Genomic DNA, 20,144 nt, shown 5'->3' on the forward strand with positions numbered 1-20,144 from the left:
TGGGCTGCAAGAGGGCACAGGCCGGGCTGAGGGACCCCCACAAGTGCATGAATTTCATGCACTGGGCCTCTAGTTTAGGTAATAAAACACATCAAGCTTAAAAGGAATCTCTGCTATACCATCTGCTTAGAAAACACATTAGCTTTCACTTGCATCTACCTGTGCTGCTTTCTTCAAGACCACCACCTCCTATATTCTCAGGCATCAACTAGCTAAAAGAACATGAAGGGATGCCTATTACACTTTAGTAGGATGACACATTTAATCCATTACACCTCAGTGGGATAATATATGGTTAGCTAAAACACTGAGCACTTATTTAAAATAAATGTACAGACACTTAAGAAACAGCCCATTTTTACATTAACCTTAGACTACACTAGAACTAAGGTTTTCAGTCACAATTCACAACTCAGCAAAAGCAGAGGGAGTTTTGCTTCCTAACAAAAAAAGGCCTCAAGAAACCAAATCAAAACTAGAGGATGTTATAGTACATTCCATCTAGGGCAACTCAATTTCCATTAGGTCAAGAGGAATTAGCCCCAGGAATAATCCAATTCTTATGGCTAAGATTATTACCCATGTAAGTGACTTAAGATAACTCTATGCTTTCTAACAAAATTCAAAAATTCTCAATAAACAAGTGCTGGTGAGGATGTGGAGAAAACTCTAGAATACAGCTGGTGGGAATGCAGACTGGTACAGCCACTGTGGAATACAGTATGGCGGTTCCTCAAAAAATTAAAAATGGAACTGCCATTTGACCCCAACGATCCCACTCCTGGGAATATATCCTAAGAATCCTGAAACACCAATCAGAAAAATATATGCACCTATGTTCATAGCAGCATTATTTACAATAGCTAAGATTTGGAAACAGCCAAGTGCCCATTAGTAAATGAGTGGATAAAAAAAAACCTGTATTAGATTTACACAATGGAATACTATGCAGCTGTAAAAAAGAAGGAGCTCTTTTGAGTCAGCATGGATGGACCTGGAGACGATTATGCTGAGCTAGTTAGAAAAAGACAAATATCACATGGTCTCACTTATATGTGGAATCTAATGAACAAAATAAACTAAGGAACAAAATAGCTCCAGAGGTATGGATGCATGGAACAGAATAACAGATCTCCATGGGGTTGGGAGTGTGTGAGGGGAGAGGAAGAAATTAACCAAAAAACATATATGCATATATTTTTGCACATGATTGAAATCAGCCACAATAAAAAAATTAATGTCCACATCTCTACTCTTTACAGTAGGAATTATGACAGTAAGAAATAGGGGCTATTCCCAAAAGAAAGCCTCCTGGATATCATCTTATTTAGTATCTCCGTAGTGGAATTTTATATATAAATTTATATAAATAATGCAAGAAAGGTAACTTGTCATTACTTTGTCTTTCCTAAATACTGTAAGTTTCTGTATCTGGCTAAGACCCTTACCATTTCCAGGAAGTTGGCTTGGCTTCTCTAGTGCCAAGTAATCCAACAATATTTGGAAACTGCCTGAAGCCTGAAGCCAATGTATGGAAGGAGGCATGGCATGGCTGAGAGGTTGGAAATATGGAAAGGGAAATGACATAGGCGTAAGGTCTCAATAAAGGGCAGGACAATTAGCCTTCAACAGGATGAAGTACATTTCTCTTTTTCCATTGATAAAAAAGAGGAGGAGGGAAGATAGCTAGTTTGAAGGCAGAGGAAATGAAATAAAAGAGTTTTCTCTTGATGATTTTATTTTCTGTATAAAGGTGGGTGCTATATCTGCTAAAAGTGAAAGAAAAGGTAGTCAAGAAGAGGGATTAAGACGAAAGATGATCTAAAATACTTGCAATGGAGAGCTGACTTGACAAGAGAAACAGAAAATGTGTTAGCCAGACAAATGGGACTAATGTTTTGTGTGTTTTTTTAGGGGCATCAGTTTTTATGATTCTTCAGAAAAGCTCAACAGGCAGATTTGGAAGGAAAAGAAGGGAGACAATGCAACTGATCAAGTTTGCTTTGGTCTTAAGTATGTGCTGGGAGACCAAGACAAGAACAATAGCAACCAAGAAGTTGAAGGGTGAGCAAGGGCTCTTTAGGGAAGGAAATAAAGACAGGGAACCAATAAAGTAGAGAGAGAGGATCAGAGGGTTTGGTAGTTTTAATCATGTCAGTTCAGAAATAAAGTGAATGATCTGGAAAGAAAACTGGAACCAAATGTGATATGTTTAATTTAAAAATGTTTAGAGTTAAAATTTATTTGGAAGAATAAACAAACAATACTCAGAAAAATCCTGAAAAAGGGTAACATACCCTAAAAATATTAGAAGATTTTAGTCATTAGAACAGCGATGGTTCCAAAATAGAACAATGGAATAGAGTCCAGGAATATCTCTGAGTAGATGTGGGAATCTAACAGTTGATAAAGGAGAATTTCAAATCAATGAAGAAAGCAAATTATTTCATAACTGAGGTTACCAGCTGGCTAGATATTTGGAAACTAGTAAAAATAGATCCATATCTCTCCTTTTACACAAATATAAATTTCAAAAGAATATGAAATTTAATACAAAATAATTAAAGCAAATAATAAAGATTTCATAGTTGGAAGAGTTTCAGGTGAAGACTCAGTATGGTGTGAGAAGCTGAATGAAGACAAAGGTCATTGGAAAGGAGAAGAAACTCTCAGCCTAGGGTTACTGCATGAGGTCTCTACAAGTCCCAATGTGGCATGACCAACAAAGTTACCCTGCTCAAAAATATCTGGAATGATTCCAGCTTATTTTGAAACATACTGTTTCTCAGAGTTGGAAATCTAAAATCCAAAACACTGACTCCTAACTCAGTCAGATGCCTGAGGTTGGATTATAAATGTTTCCCTAGTGTCTACACGCACTTTGTGGCATAGGGATTTCCCCCTCAGACCTACATGACTAGCCCTTAACTGCTGATTTAAAATTTTATGTCAATAAATTTTAATTAAATCAATCAATTTCCTTAACTGGTGGACTTCCATTTACAAAGTTGCCTATCATTTTATTTTTAACTCCTATATTCAATTTAGCATCATTATAACAACAATGCTATAAAAATTCTCTTGATAGAAAGGAATTGATGCCAGTGATAAAAATATGTCCCTGGTTCCCATCAACTTGGTGTTCATTTTAACCTATTCCATATATCTGATTTCTTATTGAATAATTCTTAATCTTAATTACTTTGTTATCCTTACAAAATAGACCATTACCTCTTCTTGCTCTTCTTCATCATATTCCTCTTGTTCTGCAGCATCATCTTCCTCCTCATCATCATCTTCCTTACTTTTCTCCTTGCTTCCTTCTTTCTCTTCAGTTTCCTCATCTGATTTTTCACCATCACCTCTCTTTTCCAATTCCTGTTATAAATGAACTTCATTAAATTTTTTTTGTAAACCACTAGACTTTGACATCCCTGCTCAGCCTCAAGAGAACACAGTTACCTATCACCTTACTCTAACCCTCCCTTACCAACTCCTGGGCATCATACAGGAAATTGTGAGTTAATCCAAGAAAGGAGGAACTCGCTGTCTTATCATGACACTAGAGTTTTCTTTTATTTCATTACTTCATAATTGGGTCCCAGGTGATGCTGGGGGATCAGCTCTATACACAGTGCTTTATTTTTGTGATTTTTATCATACCTCAGTCAAAAATATTGAATTGACTCAGTTTATGGAGAACTTTCAGAATGTTCTTTTGTTTCCTTCTAACACAGAAAGAGAAAAGAGAATGTAATAGTACTATTTCCAAATGTCTATGTTTTAGTTTATAAGTGAAATTATTTAAAACAATATCAAGTCATTTTGGGGTGAGTTATCCTATTTGTAGATTATCTATGTCTTTTTATTTCTTTTCTTCATTATTTACTTCCCATTTTCCAGGAATTTTGCTTCTTAATTAGAAAAAAGAAAGATTAACTCAACTCAGGTCAACATTAGCACTTATTAACAACTCTGCGAGAGGAGGCAAAAGAGAGATACAGAGTTAGAAAACTTTGATTGCCTGATGATTCTACTTATCCACTCTGTTAAAATTACTACGCTATCATCTCATAACTTTAACAAATCCCCATATTCTATTTGAATACCAACAATATTCTTCTATTTAATAAAAAATGAGCTGTTTTCATTACTGTCATTATTCGATCACTAAAATGTTCTACACTTAATTTGTACAAGTGATAGGATTTCACAAACTTTCTAGGAGGTGGGCGCAGCAATAATTTTACATATTAATATTCATAATTAAGGCATAAGATCACTTTAGTTAAGATGTGAATATTCTTAAACAGTAATCATAACACTAATTCATAAATTTGCAAATACTCCATCCTATTATATTTGCTTAGTAGAGTAGATACAGAGATAAAAACACATTTTACATTTGGAGCGACTATAACTTAGTTATTCCATTATTGGTTCGTAAATAATTATTTTTAGAAATTCCATTATTACATTCAAATTTGAATTTAAGGAAGTCAAAGACAACAAAAAAACTACATCAGATAAACTCAGGTTTTTAATCAAAATTCAAACTCTACTTTCTTGTCACTTGACCCCACTCAGAACAAAAAAGACCTCTTATCTTCATACTGATCCATCTTGCCTTATATAACTTATTACTACAATAGAATGTGTGTAAGTTTTATAAGTGGCAATCCTTTGGAAAAATGAAAGTAAACAAAATCTTAATTATAGATATTTTAAAGTGTCTATAAATACACACACACACACACACACACACACACACACACACACACACACGTAAACATCTCTTTCTGTTATCTTTCCGTGCCACCATAATGGTGTACATGAATGTCCTGGCTGATGCTCTCAGGATTATGAACAATGCCAAAAAGAAGGCAAACTCTAGGTTCTTATTAGGCCATGCTCCAAAGTCATCTGGTTTCTAACTGTGATGATGAAGCATGGTCACATTGGCAAATTTGAAATTATTGATGACCACAGAGCTGGGAAATATGTTGTAAAACTCACAGGCAGGTTGAACAAGTGTGGAGTAATCAGCCCTAGATTTGATGTGCAACTCAAAAGATCTAGAAAAATGGCAGAATAATCTGCTTCCATCCTATCAGTTTGCTTTCATTGTATCGACAACCTCAGTGGGCATCACGGGCCATAAAGAAGCAAGACGAAAACATACAGGAGGGAAAGTCCTGGAATTATTTTTCTAGGGATGTAAAACATACATGCAAATACAATGCCTCAATGGACAAAATATATATACACACACATATATAATGATGCTATGTTAATATTAATTAATATATGGATTTTTTTTCTGTTTTAATGAAACCATAAATTTGTGTAGGTAAAAGGGAATTGTATTTAACTATGTGCAAGGTATGTACTGTATTTGAAAAATCATGCTATTAGCTATTATTTCATAATTAGCAAGGAAATTATTTAAACTAGTTATACAGAAATATAAAATTCATTCCATACTTTATATCCATTATTGCCACCTCAAATACCTTTAATTTTTAAAAAAATGTTTCCATTGATTTCAGAGAGAAGAAGGGAGAGGGAGAAATAAATAGAAACATCAATGATGAGAATCATTGGTTGGCTACCTTCTGCACACCCCCTATTGGGGATTGAACCCGCAAACCTGGCATGTGCCCAGACCAGGAATCAAACCGTGATCTCCTGGTTCATGGGTCAACAACACTCAACCACTGAGCAACACAGGCTGGGCTCAAATACCTTTAAATAAATAGCTTTAACTTTATTTCTATGACATAGGCCTAAATGAAACCCATAAAATACCTGATGAGTTAACCAATAGCAGATTTATGGAATTTAAAAAATTATCTAAGTGCTGCACACATTGTCTCATTACTTCATTTTTTTAAATTTTTTTTTTTTGCAGTAAGCTACTAGTTTTTTTGGTTCATCTACGTAATAGTTTCCATTTTCTCTTCTATGAGATTTAACTATTTAGCCTACTACTTTACATATTTGTGCTAAGAATAATATGAATAATATAATGAGAAAACACTTAGAAAACGTTTAATTTACAGACAGGAAACAGTTCTAGTTTAAATATTAAATGATCACCCTATTACTAGTATAGTTCTCTCTGTGTGTCACGCCAACTAGGAAGCTCAAAGGTTAGTTTACTGGCGTCTGGTGATTCACACATTAATGATGAAATCTGAGTGTAGGTCACTCCCTCTCCATCCACAGCAGTTTTATTAAAATAAAACCTGCAACTGCTTTTGTTGAAGAAATGAACAGTAACAGAGTCATCTGGAAGCTAATTTTGCTCTATTAAAACTGCTCATTGGAGTTTCTAGATTTGAAACTCCAGTTTTAACAATGTTTGTCCTGGAAAAGGTGTTCCAATGCAGGGACTAAGAAAACAATTTGTCCTGATGAGAAATTGCATTCAGAGGTCCAAATCAATCTTCCTCATAGCACATGCCAGCTTAGCAACTCATTTCCAGGAAGCCTACGAACAGTCAGAATCTGTGTTCAATCAATACAAGTTGGGTAGGTCTGCAACCCCATCCATCAGTTCACTACAGTTAAACCTGACAGTTAACACTATTCCTCTTGATTTTATTTTCAGCCATGTTTTCTCCAGCTCAAGCACTGGTCAAAATAAAATATCAAAAATACGAGTTTCTGTTGCCATGTAGCTGGCCAGCTTGCCCAGGCAAGTAAAAGTTTTAAAATAAGGAAGGGATAATAATACCCATCTCATCTGTAAGGAACAATAATATCACCTATTGTAATGAAGTCTTCAGGACATAATGAATATAAATCATCAAAGAGCCTGGTAAATAATAATTTTTCAATAAGTGCTGGTGGCTATCATTATCATCATCCTTATCATCACCATCAATGCAAGGTATTACCTGCATGAAACAATAAATTGGCATGCCCTTCATGGACAGTGATCTGTTAATATTAATCTATATTATACAATATATATAACAACCATCCCAACAAATCCACTTCTAGAAATCAACCCTACATATGTGAAATGACATACTTGACATGAATTCAGCATTGTTTCTAATAGTGAAACACTACATGAAACATAATGTCCATTATAGCATATTGATTTAAAAAAATTATGGTTCAGTCTTATAGTGCAGCCAAAAAAAAAAAAAAAAAAAGAGCCTAGTCTATACAGACTGACCTGGAACTATCTTGAAGATATTTTAAGTGGTAAAATGAAAATACAAGAGTGTATATGTTACCTTTTGTAATTAAAGAAAAAAATTGTGTTTGCTATGCATAAAATATTTCTGGAAGGATATATAAGAAACTTGTAACATTGATTGTCTACAGTAGAGGAACAGAATGGGTGGGGAAATTTTCAGTTAATTAAACTTTTGAATTTTATATCTTTTTGGTTTTGAAATATAAAAATAAGTTCCATAAGTTATGGTTTTCCCACAATATAATCTTCTACAATTAACATGAGACAAAAGAAAAGTATTAAAAAGTACACATACAACAATAGGAGAAAAACTGAAAGGTTTTTAAAAGAAATACGTTTTAGGTATGTAACTCATTTCTTTCCCATGCATAATTCAAATGCAAGGGAAAATAGGAACAGAGTGGAAAAGAAGGCAGGTGACAGAAGGTGAGGCAAGTTGACAGGCGGGTAGCAGAGAAGGAGAGAATGGTGTCCCTTATCTCCCAGCCAACGATGTCAAACCTCTCGGGTTACCTGTGTGCTGGGCTCGGATCTGTCAATTCCACATGTTATTAAAATGTCAGAAAAGGTGAAAAGGCTGAAGAAGGCAAAGGCGGTATGACAATTTTTTCAGTTCACTCTTATAACAAGAAGGAAACTTTACCTCAATTGTTTTCAATACATCTGCAGTATTAGTGAGTGAAGTGTCTTTGCCAGTGTCGTTCACCTTTTTGGATTTGGGACCTGCTGAAGTAAAACCACTGTTAACACATTTTTACTAGTAAATAATAGCAATGGTATATTATATTTCTTTGCCTTCTAACATGCTGCCTAGCATAGTGGTATGCCATGCCGGGCAATCACATAATTTGCAGACTGAATTATTTTCTTAAAGAATAAACAAAACAAAAAAATCAGCACACCTCACCAATTTTCCATGATGATAAGTAAATGATAATTACCTAGTAGGATATTGTCTAAGACTGCAACTAGATATCTTTTTACTAGTACTGAGAATCTGTACTGGCAATTAATGCCATTCAGGTCAAAACTGCTAAAATATTACCACCAAAAGAGTCACTACAGGACCAGTGAAAAGCTCTCACAAATATATCAGCTACACTGGCTTCCTGTTCACTGATCAGTGTACTTTACTTTAGGACAATTTTACCAAGTTTGGAAAATAAAAAACAAGTGCAGAATAAATATGCATTTGCCAATGGTTAAAGAGATGAGAAAGAGGTTATGTTCAGTGCAACATAGCACTATATTTGGAATGAAGATTAAAATGGTTAATGTGAACATATCTATCATAGGAATTTGAAAATTTAAAGCAATATAAATAAAATGTGTTAATGCCTTTGGGATATTGTTTTAAGCCATATAAACATATTGCATTTTAGGCTGTTCTGAAACTGCAGGGACTAGAGAATTATTTCACACATAGCTCCTGCCAATCAGTTACCAAAGCATCATACTATACTACAAAATTGTCATTGTGATTAAAAAGTATTAAATTTCTTTCCGCAAATCATACTAAATACCTAGAAATTACTTGGCAACAAGAAAATACAGCTCAGAAAGATGTAATTTTGTTAAAGATTAACATTTAACCTATAGAAGAATTTTTTAGATTATGGTAGATGATCCATAACTAATGAATTATAATTTACTGGGTTATTCCAAATTGCCCCTTGGGGAATCACCAAACTCAGAATTCCCAAACGAATATATTAGTGAGGTTTTGCTTGAACAAAAGTAATGGTTAGATTTAATAATGGGTAACTTTCTTGGTTCCCCTTGTGGGCAAAGTCTGTTTAATTTGAACTGTAGCACGTAAATATATCTATATATATAAAAGGCTAATATGCAAAGTGTCCCCTCGGGAGTTCAACCAGGAGACCAGGTTTGATCGATCGCTATTACATGCACTGGCCACCAGGGGGCAGCGCAGAACAAAGGAAAGCCCTGACCCGCAGCCAGAAGGCCCTGATGGGCCCTGATCGCTGGCCTGGCCTAGGGACCCTACCAGTTCATGAATTTAATGCACTAGACCTCTAGCATATTATATTGATGCCAGATAACATTAGCAAAAAATGTAATTTATTCACACCATTAAGTCTTTTTCTCTAAGGTTCTTTTATCAAATTATTTACATTTCAAGAACAGGGTCAGGTAAATGAACTTATTAAAATTACTAATTTCTTAACCAAGAAAGTAAACTATATGCTCAAGTCTACTCAGAATCTTTTGCTACTTATTATTCTCACTTTATATAATGCCTAACCCATATATGTATAAATGGGGGAGAACTGTCAAATTACCAAAATTTGTTAAAAGACTGTTTTAACCCCAAAATATTAACATGAATTATTTTTCCATCTTTGGCCAAATATATGCTATTCTGGTAAATCAAATTCAAGGAGTAGTCATGGGGACATCTGATTTATATCCAAGTCAGAGAGAAGTTTGGGTAACCTGGGAACGTACTACTCATGATCGGCATCTGAAATGGGAAGCAGACTCGTGGGACGGAGCCTTTAACCTGTGGGGTCTGTGCTAACTCCGGTTTCTGTCAGAACTGAACAGAATTGTAAGATACCCAGTTGATGTTGCAGAGATTTGCTTGGTGTGGAAAAAAAACTCCATACATTTGGTGTCAGAAATAGTGTGATTGGTATTAGTATGAGAGTAAAGGAGAAAAACACAGGAGTGTGTTTTCCTACAGATTGTTATCCAAAATATACCAATGATCAACATGCCAAAAATTAATTTATTTTTTCCAATCTTTATAGGCCTCTCAGCAGCATTGTCCAGCGTCCTTTAGCATGGTTGCCCACCTCCTAAAATACTCTTCACCTCTGAATACTCTTCTGTAACTCCACTCTCTTGTTACTCCTCGAACTCCTTTTTCTCTCTTTCTATCTCCTTTCTTCACTGAATCAGTTTCCTCTACCAGCCATTGGGCTCCGGCCCAAGTTCTTTAATTTCACTCTAGACAATCTCATACTTTTTCATAATCTCAATTATAATATCTATTCTGATGACTACGACCTCCCTTTTGAGGTCCATCCCCTCTGTATCCAACAACATATTCAACTTTGCTATTTTTGTATCTAAAAAACAAAACAAAAACACAGCAAATCCAAACCCTTAAATACTATCTTTGAATTAAGTTATATGATTTTCATTCTCAAACCAGATCTTTCTCCAAATCCCTCCCCCAACCTCATCTTAGTAAACTCCTACTCATTCTTGAACCTGGAGTCCAATTCCATCTCCTCAAAAAGCTTTTCCCTGACCTCTCAATGAGGACAGTGGGTTTTTGTTTTTAATGTTGTGACTAATGTAAGCTCCATTAGGTCAAGGTTTATTCCCACTTCACTCACTATTTTATTGCTCTTAGCAGTGTCCAGCAAAAGTAGATTCTCAACAATTAATTACTCAATGGAATTATGAAAGCAACAGAACGGAAAATTTCACTTTGGTATTTTATGTACATAAAGTTCTGTTCTACCAATCCCCAAATTTTACAAATTCCAAATGTTTCAACTAAAAAATGAAAAATCGGGCAATATAACCATTTACAAATTTTCAAATAAAATTGTCTACATAATTGAAAAGTCTTTCCTATCCCATCAAATTCCATAATTTAAGGAAATAAACAAAACAAAAAATCAACAAAAAGAGCTTTAGCAAAATAATAAAAATGTCAGTCTATTTTAAGAAAAAGCATTCAGAACACTAAGTGTAGCTTCAGATTGACCATTTCACATTAGATAGAATTTAAGCAATAACCTTTTCCTACCTGGATTATTATTTTAGTCAATATACCTTTTTTAAATTTTTTCCTTGGCATCATCTCTCTTGGGAGTCTTCTCCAATCTGTATGTACAAAAAAAGAAATACAAAAATTGCAGTTCCTTCTACAAATTAATGGCACTGGACATAATTATTTCAAAAATACAACAGTTGCTCAAGCAATGCAAATAAAATTTCTTAATATCAAATTGTACAGAATTAGCGTGGGTATCAAAATATCACAATAATGTATTTTCTCCCATGAAGAAAAAGTATTCATTAAAATAGCTTTGAAATCCTATCTAATAAAAGAGTAATATGCAAATTGACCATCACACCAAGATACAAGATGGCCACCACAAGATGGCCTGCAGGGGAGGGCAGTTGTGGGAATTACGGGTGACCAGGCCAGCAGAGGAGGGCAGTGGGGGGGGGGGGACCAGGCCGGCAGAGGAGGGCAGTTGGGGGAGACCAGGCCAGCAAGGAAGGGCAGTTGGGGGGGACCCAGGTCTGCAGGGGAGAGATGTTGGGGGGGGGACCAGGCCTGCAGGGGAGGGCAGTTGTGGGTGATCAGGTAAGCAGGGAGGGCAGTTAGGGGTGACTGGGCTGGCAGAGGAGGGCAGTTGGGGGGGACCAGGACTACAGGGGAGGGCAGTTGGGGGGAACCAGGACTACAGAGGAGGGCAGTTGGCGGGGCCAGGCCTACAGGGGAGAGGAGTTGGGGGGGACTAGGCCTGCATGGGAGGGCCATTGGGGGGGGGGGACAAGGCCTGCAGGGGAGGACAGTTGGTGGGACCCAGGCCTGCAGAGGAGGGCAGTTGGGGGGGGCAGGCCTGCAGTGGAGGGCAGTTGGGGGGGGACCAGGCCTACAGTGGAGAACAGTTGGGGGGGACCCAGGCCTGCAGTGGAGGGCAGTTGGGGGGGACCCAGGCCTGCAGGGGAGGGCAGTTAGGGGGAACCAGGCCGGCAGGGGAGGGCAGTTGTGGGCGATCAGGCCAGCAGGTAGGGCAGTTAGGGGTGACTGGGCCAGCAGAGGAGGGCAATTGGGGGAAACCAGGTCAGCAGTGGAGGGCAGTTGGGGGGGACCAGGCCAGCAGGGGAGGGAAGTTGGGGGGCACCAGGCCTGCAGGGGAGGGCTGTTGGGGGGACTAGGCCTGCATGGGAGGGCCGTTGGGGGGGAACAAGGCCTGCAGAGGAGGACAGTTGGAGGGACCCAGGCCTGCAGAGAGGGCAGTTGGTGGGGACCAGGCCAGCAGGGGAGGGCAGTTGGGGGGACCCAGGCCTGCATGGGAGGGCAGTTGGAAGCCAGCAGTCCTGAGAGGGATGTGAGAGGGAGGTCCGACTCCTGTGAGAGGGATGTCTGACCGCCCGTTTAGGCCTGATCCCAGCTGCCCTCTCCTGCCACAACCCGCCTCCTCTGCCAGACCCGCCTCCTCCATGCATGGCGGCGGAGATACTGGGACCAGCCTCCTCCATGCCGCGGGACCCCAGGCCTCACCGCACGGAGCGGCCACCGGGCCCCACCTCCGCTGTGCGTGCGGCCATCTTGTAGCAGCCATCTTGTGGTGGCCATCTTGTGATGATATCACGTGAGGGCGTCACGCCACCTAGGCTTTTATTATATAAGATTTATATAATGATTTTAAAAATAGAAATTTTCATAACAAGAAAAGTGTAGAAGAATATTTTTCTACATAAAAAGTTTTGGGAATGAATAGATATGAAAAGTTACTCATAATAAATTGTTGATTAAAAAGTTTTTAAAACAATATATAGAATCCCCTTTAAAAATAAACCTAGCATAAGCACGCTCTCACTCTGTGCCTTTCCTGCTCCCTCCACTTCTTCGCAGGCATGTTACCTTTACTCCTCTCTCCTAAGTGCCAGGGCCTTCTTTTGCCTCTGCAACTTGTGTTCTAGTAGCACTATCCAAGTCACCCTGACAGGTCCCTTCATTTCAATGGCAACTTTTTTTTTTTTAATCTGCAACATAAATGAGCTGGATGAGATCTCTCCAGCCCCTTCCACCTTGTCTATATCCAATGCAAATTTATGAATGTTGTGGGGGGAAAAACCCTCATGGGTATGGTTCTTTTGAAAAGGCATCTTAACAACTAAAAATAGTCTATGTCTGCTTGAAAGAAAGGAAAATCCATGAGCTTAGCTCAAAAACCCTTAACACTAGATTTATTCTTTCTTCAAAAGCTATTAAATCACTCAGGAGCACAGAACTGAGTACTATTGGTACTACAGACTAAAACTGTGATTGTGGCAAATTAAAATGGAAAACCCAAATAGGTCTTATATATATATTTTGTGCACCAGGCCTCTAGTATATGTATGTGTGTGTGTGTGTGTGTGTGTGTGTGTGTGTGTGTGTGTATATATATATATATATATATATATATATATATATATATATGTATATATACTAGAGGCCTGGTGCACAAAATTTGTGCAAGAGTAGGCTTTCCTTCCCCTGGCTGCAGGCAGCAGCTTCCCTCTGGCACCTGGGACCCGGACTCTCCTCTGGCTGCTGACAGGCACCCGGGACCCAGGCTTACCTTGCAGCCCCTGCTTCATTCAGAAGGTCATCCAGAAGGATGTCCAGTCTAATTAGCATATTATGCTTTTATTGTTAGATAGATAGATAGATAGATATAGATATAAAGTATTTTAAGAACTTCCACAAAAATACTTCAACTCTTCCTTGTTACAGTATAAAAATCTTTTCATCTTAGTTTTTATAAGACATACATTAAGAATTAATTGTGGAAGAGATAGACTCTATTTTACTATGGTGAAATAGAAAATTTATCCTATGAAAACATGGTGCAGGGAAAATAGCCATTAAATATTATTTTAACATTCTCAGTTTTATAATTACCTGGTATCCACTCTTCTTTGTACACCTTCATATATCTTTTACTATATCTGTCAATATCTAGAAAAAAATTTTAAAAGTGTTCATTAGAAAAATCAAGAATAAGCCTGAATTTAAGCCATTCCTTTAAAATAACTGAAAACACCAGATACCTTTCACTTCACATTCAGGGAGTTTCCCGCATTTGTACATAATATATCCCTGAACACATATTGAAGAGTTCAATGAGCGTTAGGTATTTAAGTAAGTGTCAAGAAGCAGCTGCGTATGAATGGCTGGAATTGAGCAGAAACCTAAACTTTAATTATAGTTCTTAGAATCAGACAACCTGACTCATCTCTGAGGATATTCACAAAAGCCAAAAGACACGTCAGGAAGCCAGTTACATACAAGGGCAAGGAGGTCTACTCAGCATCTTCTATTTCTTCTGCTGACACTGGTCTCCAGCTCCTAATCTGTAAACCTTGTGTAACTGGGATGTGTTAAGTACCTCAGTGGGGATGGAGGGCTGTTTGCTCACTTCCAACACATTCAGTTAGGCTTCTCAGTTAGCTACTTTTCACAACCCATTGGGGAGGAGAGTGAGGAAAAGGATAGGAGTAGGCGAGGTTGGACTCGATGGCGCCGTGAATGAGCAAGCTGAAAGCCTTCATGCCAACTACTGAGAACTCTGCAGGGATCTTCTGAGTTTGCCAAAAATGGATGAGTCACAACTGTGTCTCTTGCTTCTGTTTTGCCCACTTAGCCACAAAATTAAGGCCCAAATAAGTAATGATTTTTTTCTATGTTAAGAAAATGCTTCCAAATAATACTAAGACTATGGCGTTAGACAAAGATAACTAAAGATAGCTAAAGCAGATCAGAGACCAAGAGACCAGGCTTTTCTAGGTATTTAACTGTTTGAAATCAATCTTGCTCTCAAGTTTTTCATCTATAAAGAGAAGTCAGCAAAAATGAGAGATTTCCGGCATTTGCATTTTATAATTTTCTACAAAACAGATTCCCATATTTTGGAAAAAAAATTTAATCCACAGTATACTAAGAAAAACAGTTATTACCTGCTTTCAATGAACCACTTTTTATATTTTTAAATTACTTTCAAATAATTTACAGACAAATAAGAGATAGTACTGGGACCCAAATAAAAAGAGGCCAATAATTTGAATAGCATTTCACCAAAGATATACATGGACAAAAAACACGATAAGATATTGAACATCATTAGTCATTAGGGAAATTCAAATGTATACCACAATTAGATACCATTTTATACTTAGTAGGATGGCTAGAACTAAAAAGACAATAACAAATGCTGGCAAGGATGTAGAGAAACTGAAAATCGCATACATTGTTGGTGATGGAAAAATGTGCAAAATTTTGCAATACAATTTGGAAGTTACTCAAAATGTTACATAATAGAGTTAACATATGACCCTAGATATATACCATTTCAATAGAAATGACTTATGTCCACATAAGAATGTATACATGAATGTGCATAGCAGCATTACTCAAGCAGCCCCAAAGTAGAGCTGACCCCAGTATCTGCCAACTGATGTATGGGTAAACAAAATGTGGTATATGCATAAAATAGAATATTACTCAGCCATTAAAAAAATGAAGCATTGATACATTCTATGCTATGGGCAAACCCTGAAAACATGCTAAGTGAAAGAAGCCAGTCACAAAAGGAAACATATCATTTCATTTATATGAAATATCCAGAACAGACAAGTCACTAGAGACAAAGCAGATTAGTGGATGCCATGGGTTGGATGGAGAATGGGGGTGTGATACTATTGATTATAGGGTTTATTTTCTGAATGATAAAAAGCTTATAAAAATTAGCAGTATGGTTGCACAATTCTGTGACTACACTAAAATCCACTGAACTGTATACTTTAAAAAGTGAATTTTATCTCAATAAAGCTGCTATTTAAAAAGAATAAAAATTATCAGAAATTTTAATAAGAAATTAAGTAAACTCAAATTTATATTTCATTATTTTTTGGTTTTGAAGGTATATTTATCTAAAACTAGAGGCCCGGTGCATGAAACTCGTGCATGGGGGGGTGTCCCTCAGCCCAGCTTGCACCCTCTCTAATCTGGGACCCCTCGAGGGACATCCTTCTCACAATCCAGGAAGGACCGCTGGCTCCCAACCGCTTGCCTGCCGGCCTGCCTGATTGCCCCTAACCTCTTCTTCCTGCCAGCCTGATCACCACCTAACCACTCCCCTGCCAGCCTGATTGATGCCTAACTGCTCCCCCGCCGGCCTGATTGCCGCTAACAGCCCTCCCCTGACAGCCTGGTCACACCCAAATGCCCTCCCCTGCTGGCTCAGTAACCCCTGACTGCCCTCCCTTGCCATGGTCCCCCCCAACTGTCCTCCCCTGGAGGCCCAGTCGCCCCTAACTGTCCACCCCTGTAGGCCTGGTCACCCCCAACTGCCCTCCCCTGCTGGCCTGGCCACCCCCAACTGTCCTCCCCTGCAGGCCTGGGTCCCCCCCAACTGCCCATCTTGTGGCAGCCATCTTTGACCACATGGGGCAGCCATCTTGTGTTGGAGTGATGGTCAATTTGCATATTACTCTTTTATTAGATAGGATGGCAATGTTCTTTGAGAGCAGCTAACTGTACATCAGTTGTCTATTCTGGGTATGTCATGCACAAACTATGAATACATGTGTTTCATAAATATCCTGATTCCAGATTTCAAATGCATCTTTAGTAAGTACTAACTTACTACTTCTGATTCTTCTTACACTTGCACTATCTAAATGATTCTAATTACAAATGCATATCTAATAGGTTCTAGTTTATTATTACTTCCAATTCTTCTTATACTTGCACCATCAAAATATAATACTTTAAAAAACTTTGATGGCTCACATTTTTGTTGAAGAAAGGATGAGCCAGCTATCTTCTTTGGTCTATAATTACAAAAATATTTTCATTATTAAATTCATAATCACCAATTAATATAAATAAACCACTAAATTATTTAATTTCTACACAACCTATTTATTTGCAATCATCTTTGTTTTTGCCTTCAGCATTTGTCCAGTTGCAAACTACATCAAATAAATTTGGTATATTAATATCATAAAATATATATATGTGTGTGTATATATATATATATATATAGTCACATATCATTTCAGCAAACAGGATGTTCCAAATTTTTTTTCACAAAAATTATATAAATACATGCTTTTCAAAGATTAACTACATGAGAATACCATATTTCCTTTTTATCCTTAAAAATCTATTGTTTACTCATTGATTCTTGAGTTTGAGAAAATTCACTTAGGATATCATCAAATGACAGTCTGAAATTTTGTTTATATAAAGATTTTCATCATTAGTAACCAGAGAGCTGCTATCTCTGTCTCTTTGCATTCATCTTCTGATTTGTCTAGTAATTGGGAAACACCTTCCTGTCAATTTTCTTCTCTTTGCAATTATGAGCAGAAAAAATTTAAATTCTCAATTGTATTCTATAAAAGCAAAAACAAAAACAGAACTACCTCAGTGGAGATGGAGGGCTCCAGACTTCCAAGAGTCACTCCAGACTTCTTTTATATTTTCTTAAAAATTAATGTAATACTTTAGGTAACACAATAGGAAAACTAAAGGATGATGTAATAGTGATTGATGATTTATTCCAATATTGCATAATCTTATGCAATTTTATCATTCTTCTATTTTTTTAAATTTTAGTCTTTTTTTTTTGTTTCAGCATAGTGGGGAGTAATGGATGAATGATGAAATAATATCTACGATGATGAAACACCAAAATGTTTCAAGGCAGGAAAAATAAGATCACTAAGATTCCCAAATGTATTTTAGATGAATAAAACTGTCAAATGAACTGATATGGTAATGCTAATAAAAAATGAGGTGTTTTTCAACTTAAATACCCATTTACAGATAAATGGCTAAAGACGATGCGGCGTATATACAATGGAATATTATTCAGCCAAAAGAAAGAAGGAATGGATGACCAGACCTTGAGGACACTGTGCCAAATGAGATAAGTCTGACAGAAAAAGACAAATACTGTATGGTATCACTTATATGTGAAATTTAAAGAAACCAAACTCTTAAAAACAGAGAGTAAAATAATAGTCAACAGAGGCTGTAATGTACCTTACAAAGAAAATGCATGCATTAAATACCTTCCTTCAGGCATGAGTTATAATGTTGTTGGTTGTAAATGCAATGTTAATGAATTAATAGTATTGATTATATTATTAATGAATCAATAAATGTTTTAAATAACATTTTAAAAAAGAGGTGTTTTTAAAAAAAATTTTTAAAGTAAATTCTCTTGTCCTTTTGAAGATCTCTATTAAAAATAAAAGTTACAAATACCAATCATTACATATAGTAATAACTGCTCAAAAAGAAACTCAAAAATTAAAATAGGGTCACATGGAGCCTAATGGTATATGAAGAGTTAATAAAATAAATTCCATTTATTCAGTAAAAGACATTATGGCCATATCACAGGTAAATTTATAATTTCCACTGGGCTTTAAGTTCTGAAATGGCTTACAGAACCATCTCCTCTGTCACTCCTATTTCTACCCAGAAATCCCCAGTGGCTCAGGAACCTGAGCTGGGAACCATTGGTCCAGATGATCTCTGTGTACCTTTGCAGCTAAAATTCAATAAAATTCATTTCTGCTTTTCCTTTATTATAAAAACCAGAGGCCCGATGCACAAAGATTCGTGCAAGAATGGGCCTTCCTTCCCCTGGCTGCCGGCACCGCCTTTGCTCTGGCCGGAGGCGCCTTTCTGCTCCCGCCCAGAGCTACCTTTCTGCCTTCCCACGCTGCCCAGAGGCCTGGAGTGGCTGGGGTAGTGCGGAACGCCTGTGCCATTGCCATGGCGACGATGCAAGTGTCCTGCCCCGCCCCTGGCTGCTTGGTGCCTGCGCATGCAAATTAACCTGCCATCTTTGTTGGGTTAATTTGCATACTCACTCCTGATTGGCTGGTGGGCGTCGCGAAGGTATGGTCAATTAGCATGTCACTCTTTTATTAGGTAGATAATACCAATCACTTCTATAATTCTACCTGAAAACAAACAAACCTTGAAGACATCACCAAGTTAAATGTTTATGCCCCAGTTAACTGTGCCCCAGTTCTTTGTGACAAATCTCAGTGCCCCAAGCCACCAGCGACTTGACTATCAGGAATTCTTGCAATATCCTGCCCTATTTGTTTGTTCTAGTCTCTACTAATTTAGTTTTTTACATTAGTCCATAAGTATCTCTTTCCTAAAGCACATAGGTGGCAAGTGATGGGAGAAGGCTGGTAAGGGTGCAGTGATGTAACACTATCTAGAATATATCTCTCTGACAGTTTATTTACATTCAGTCTGGCCAATTCTTTTTCATTCATAGTGTATATAGTATATAAACGTGTGTGTGTGTGTGTATAATATTATATTAACCTATATAAACATATGTATGCTTATATTTTAAAAACCGTTATTTTCAACCAGTTTTTAAAAAAACAGATTACATCAGGAAAGAGGTATATCAAGGAGAATGTATTTGTATTAATTTAGAAAATTCTATACAAATTTTCTCCTGAATTAAAAAACAGAAGCAAAAGATTCCTTACATTTTTAAATATTTTATTGTGCAGTTATCAAAGATAAAGAGTCTCTTAAAAAAAAAATAAAGAGCCTCTTTATCCAAGTACAAACCAACCACTCCCAGAAACCAGCAACGAAATTATGTTCTTCATATGCCTGTCTAAAAGACTCACATGAATACTTTAATGATATGACACACTTTTAACTAACATGTGCTTTAATACCAAGCACATTTAGTTAAATAAATTTGTTTTGCAGTCTGGAGAAAAGACTAATTTTTAAAAACTATATATTTTTATTGATTTCAGAGAGGAAGAGAGAGAGAAACATCAATGATGAGAGAGAATCATTGATTGGCTGCCTCCTGCATGCCCCCTATTGGGGATCGAGCTGCAACCCGGGCATGAGCCCTGACTAGGGATCAAACGCTGACCTCCTGGTTCATAGGTCGAGGCTCAACCGCTTAGCCATGCCGGCCAAGCAAAAAAGACTAATTTTTGAAAAGATTAAAGTATACCCTACATTGTTATTTTTCTAATAAGAATGAATATTTATTAGTTCATTTAGTGTTACTTTTTAAAATCTTTAATACGAGCTTTAATTCCATTTTCAACTCAAAGAAATAAAAGTATGCAACATAATCATGAAAGTTTAAAA

The 20,144-nt window shown here is 37.1% G+C and overlaps 1 protein-coding gene and 1 pseudogene across 9 annotated transcripts in view; one reads left to right on the top strand and one right to left on the bottom strand.

Annotated features, from left to right (window-relative positions):
* Positions 1-20,144, bottom strand: part of POLR3G (RNA polymerase III subunit G) — a 69,909-nt gene that overhangs the window by 3,806 nt on the left and 45,959 nt on the right. For 6 of the 8 annotated variants that reach the window (XR_013814833.1, XR_013814834.1, XM_079794933.1 and 3 more), the window contains 4 exons: positions 13,881-13,937; positions 11,027-11,077; positions 7,857-7,939; positions 3,232-3,378 (listed from right to left, as the gene is read on the bottom strand). Coding sequence is in view for 6 of the 8 variants with exons in the window: in XM_079794933.1 (XP_079651059.1) it covers positions 3,232-3,378; positions 7,857-7,939; positions 11,027-11,077; positions 13,881-13,937 (338 nt within the window). In the remaining 2 variants the exon portion in view is untranslated. Of the gene's footprint in view, positions 1-3,231; positions 3,393-7,856; positions 7,940-11,026; positions 11,078-13,880; positions 13,938-20,144 lie in introns of all 8 variants that reach the window. The other 2 variants (XM_079794935.1, XM_079794936.1) reach the window with 2 other exon arrangements.
* Positions 4,812-5,213, top strand: LOC307113368 (small ribosomal subunit protein uS8-like; annotated as a pseudogene). Its single transcript has one exon. The product of its transcript is annotated as a small ribosomal subunit protein uS8-like (transcript).

This window comes from Cnephaeus nilssonii (genome assembly GCF_951640355.1).
Source record: "Cnephaeus nilssonii genome assembly, chromosome: 2".
Lineage (NCBI taxonomy): Eukaryota > Metazoa > Chordata > Mammalia > Chiroptera > Vespertilionidae > Cnephaeus > Cnephaeus nilssonii.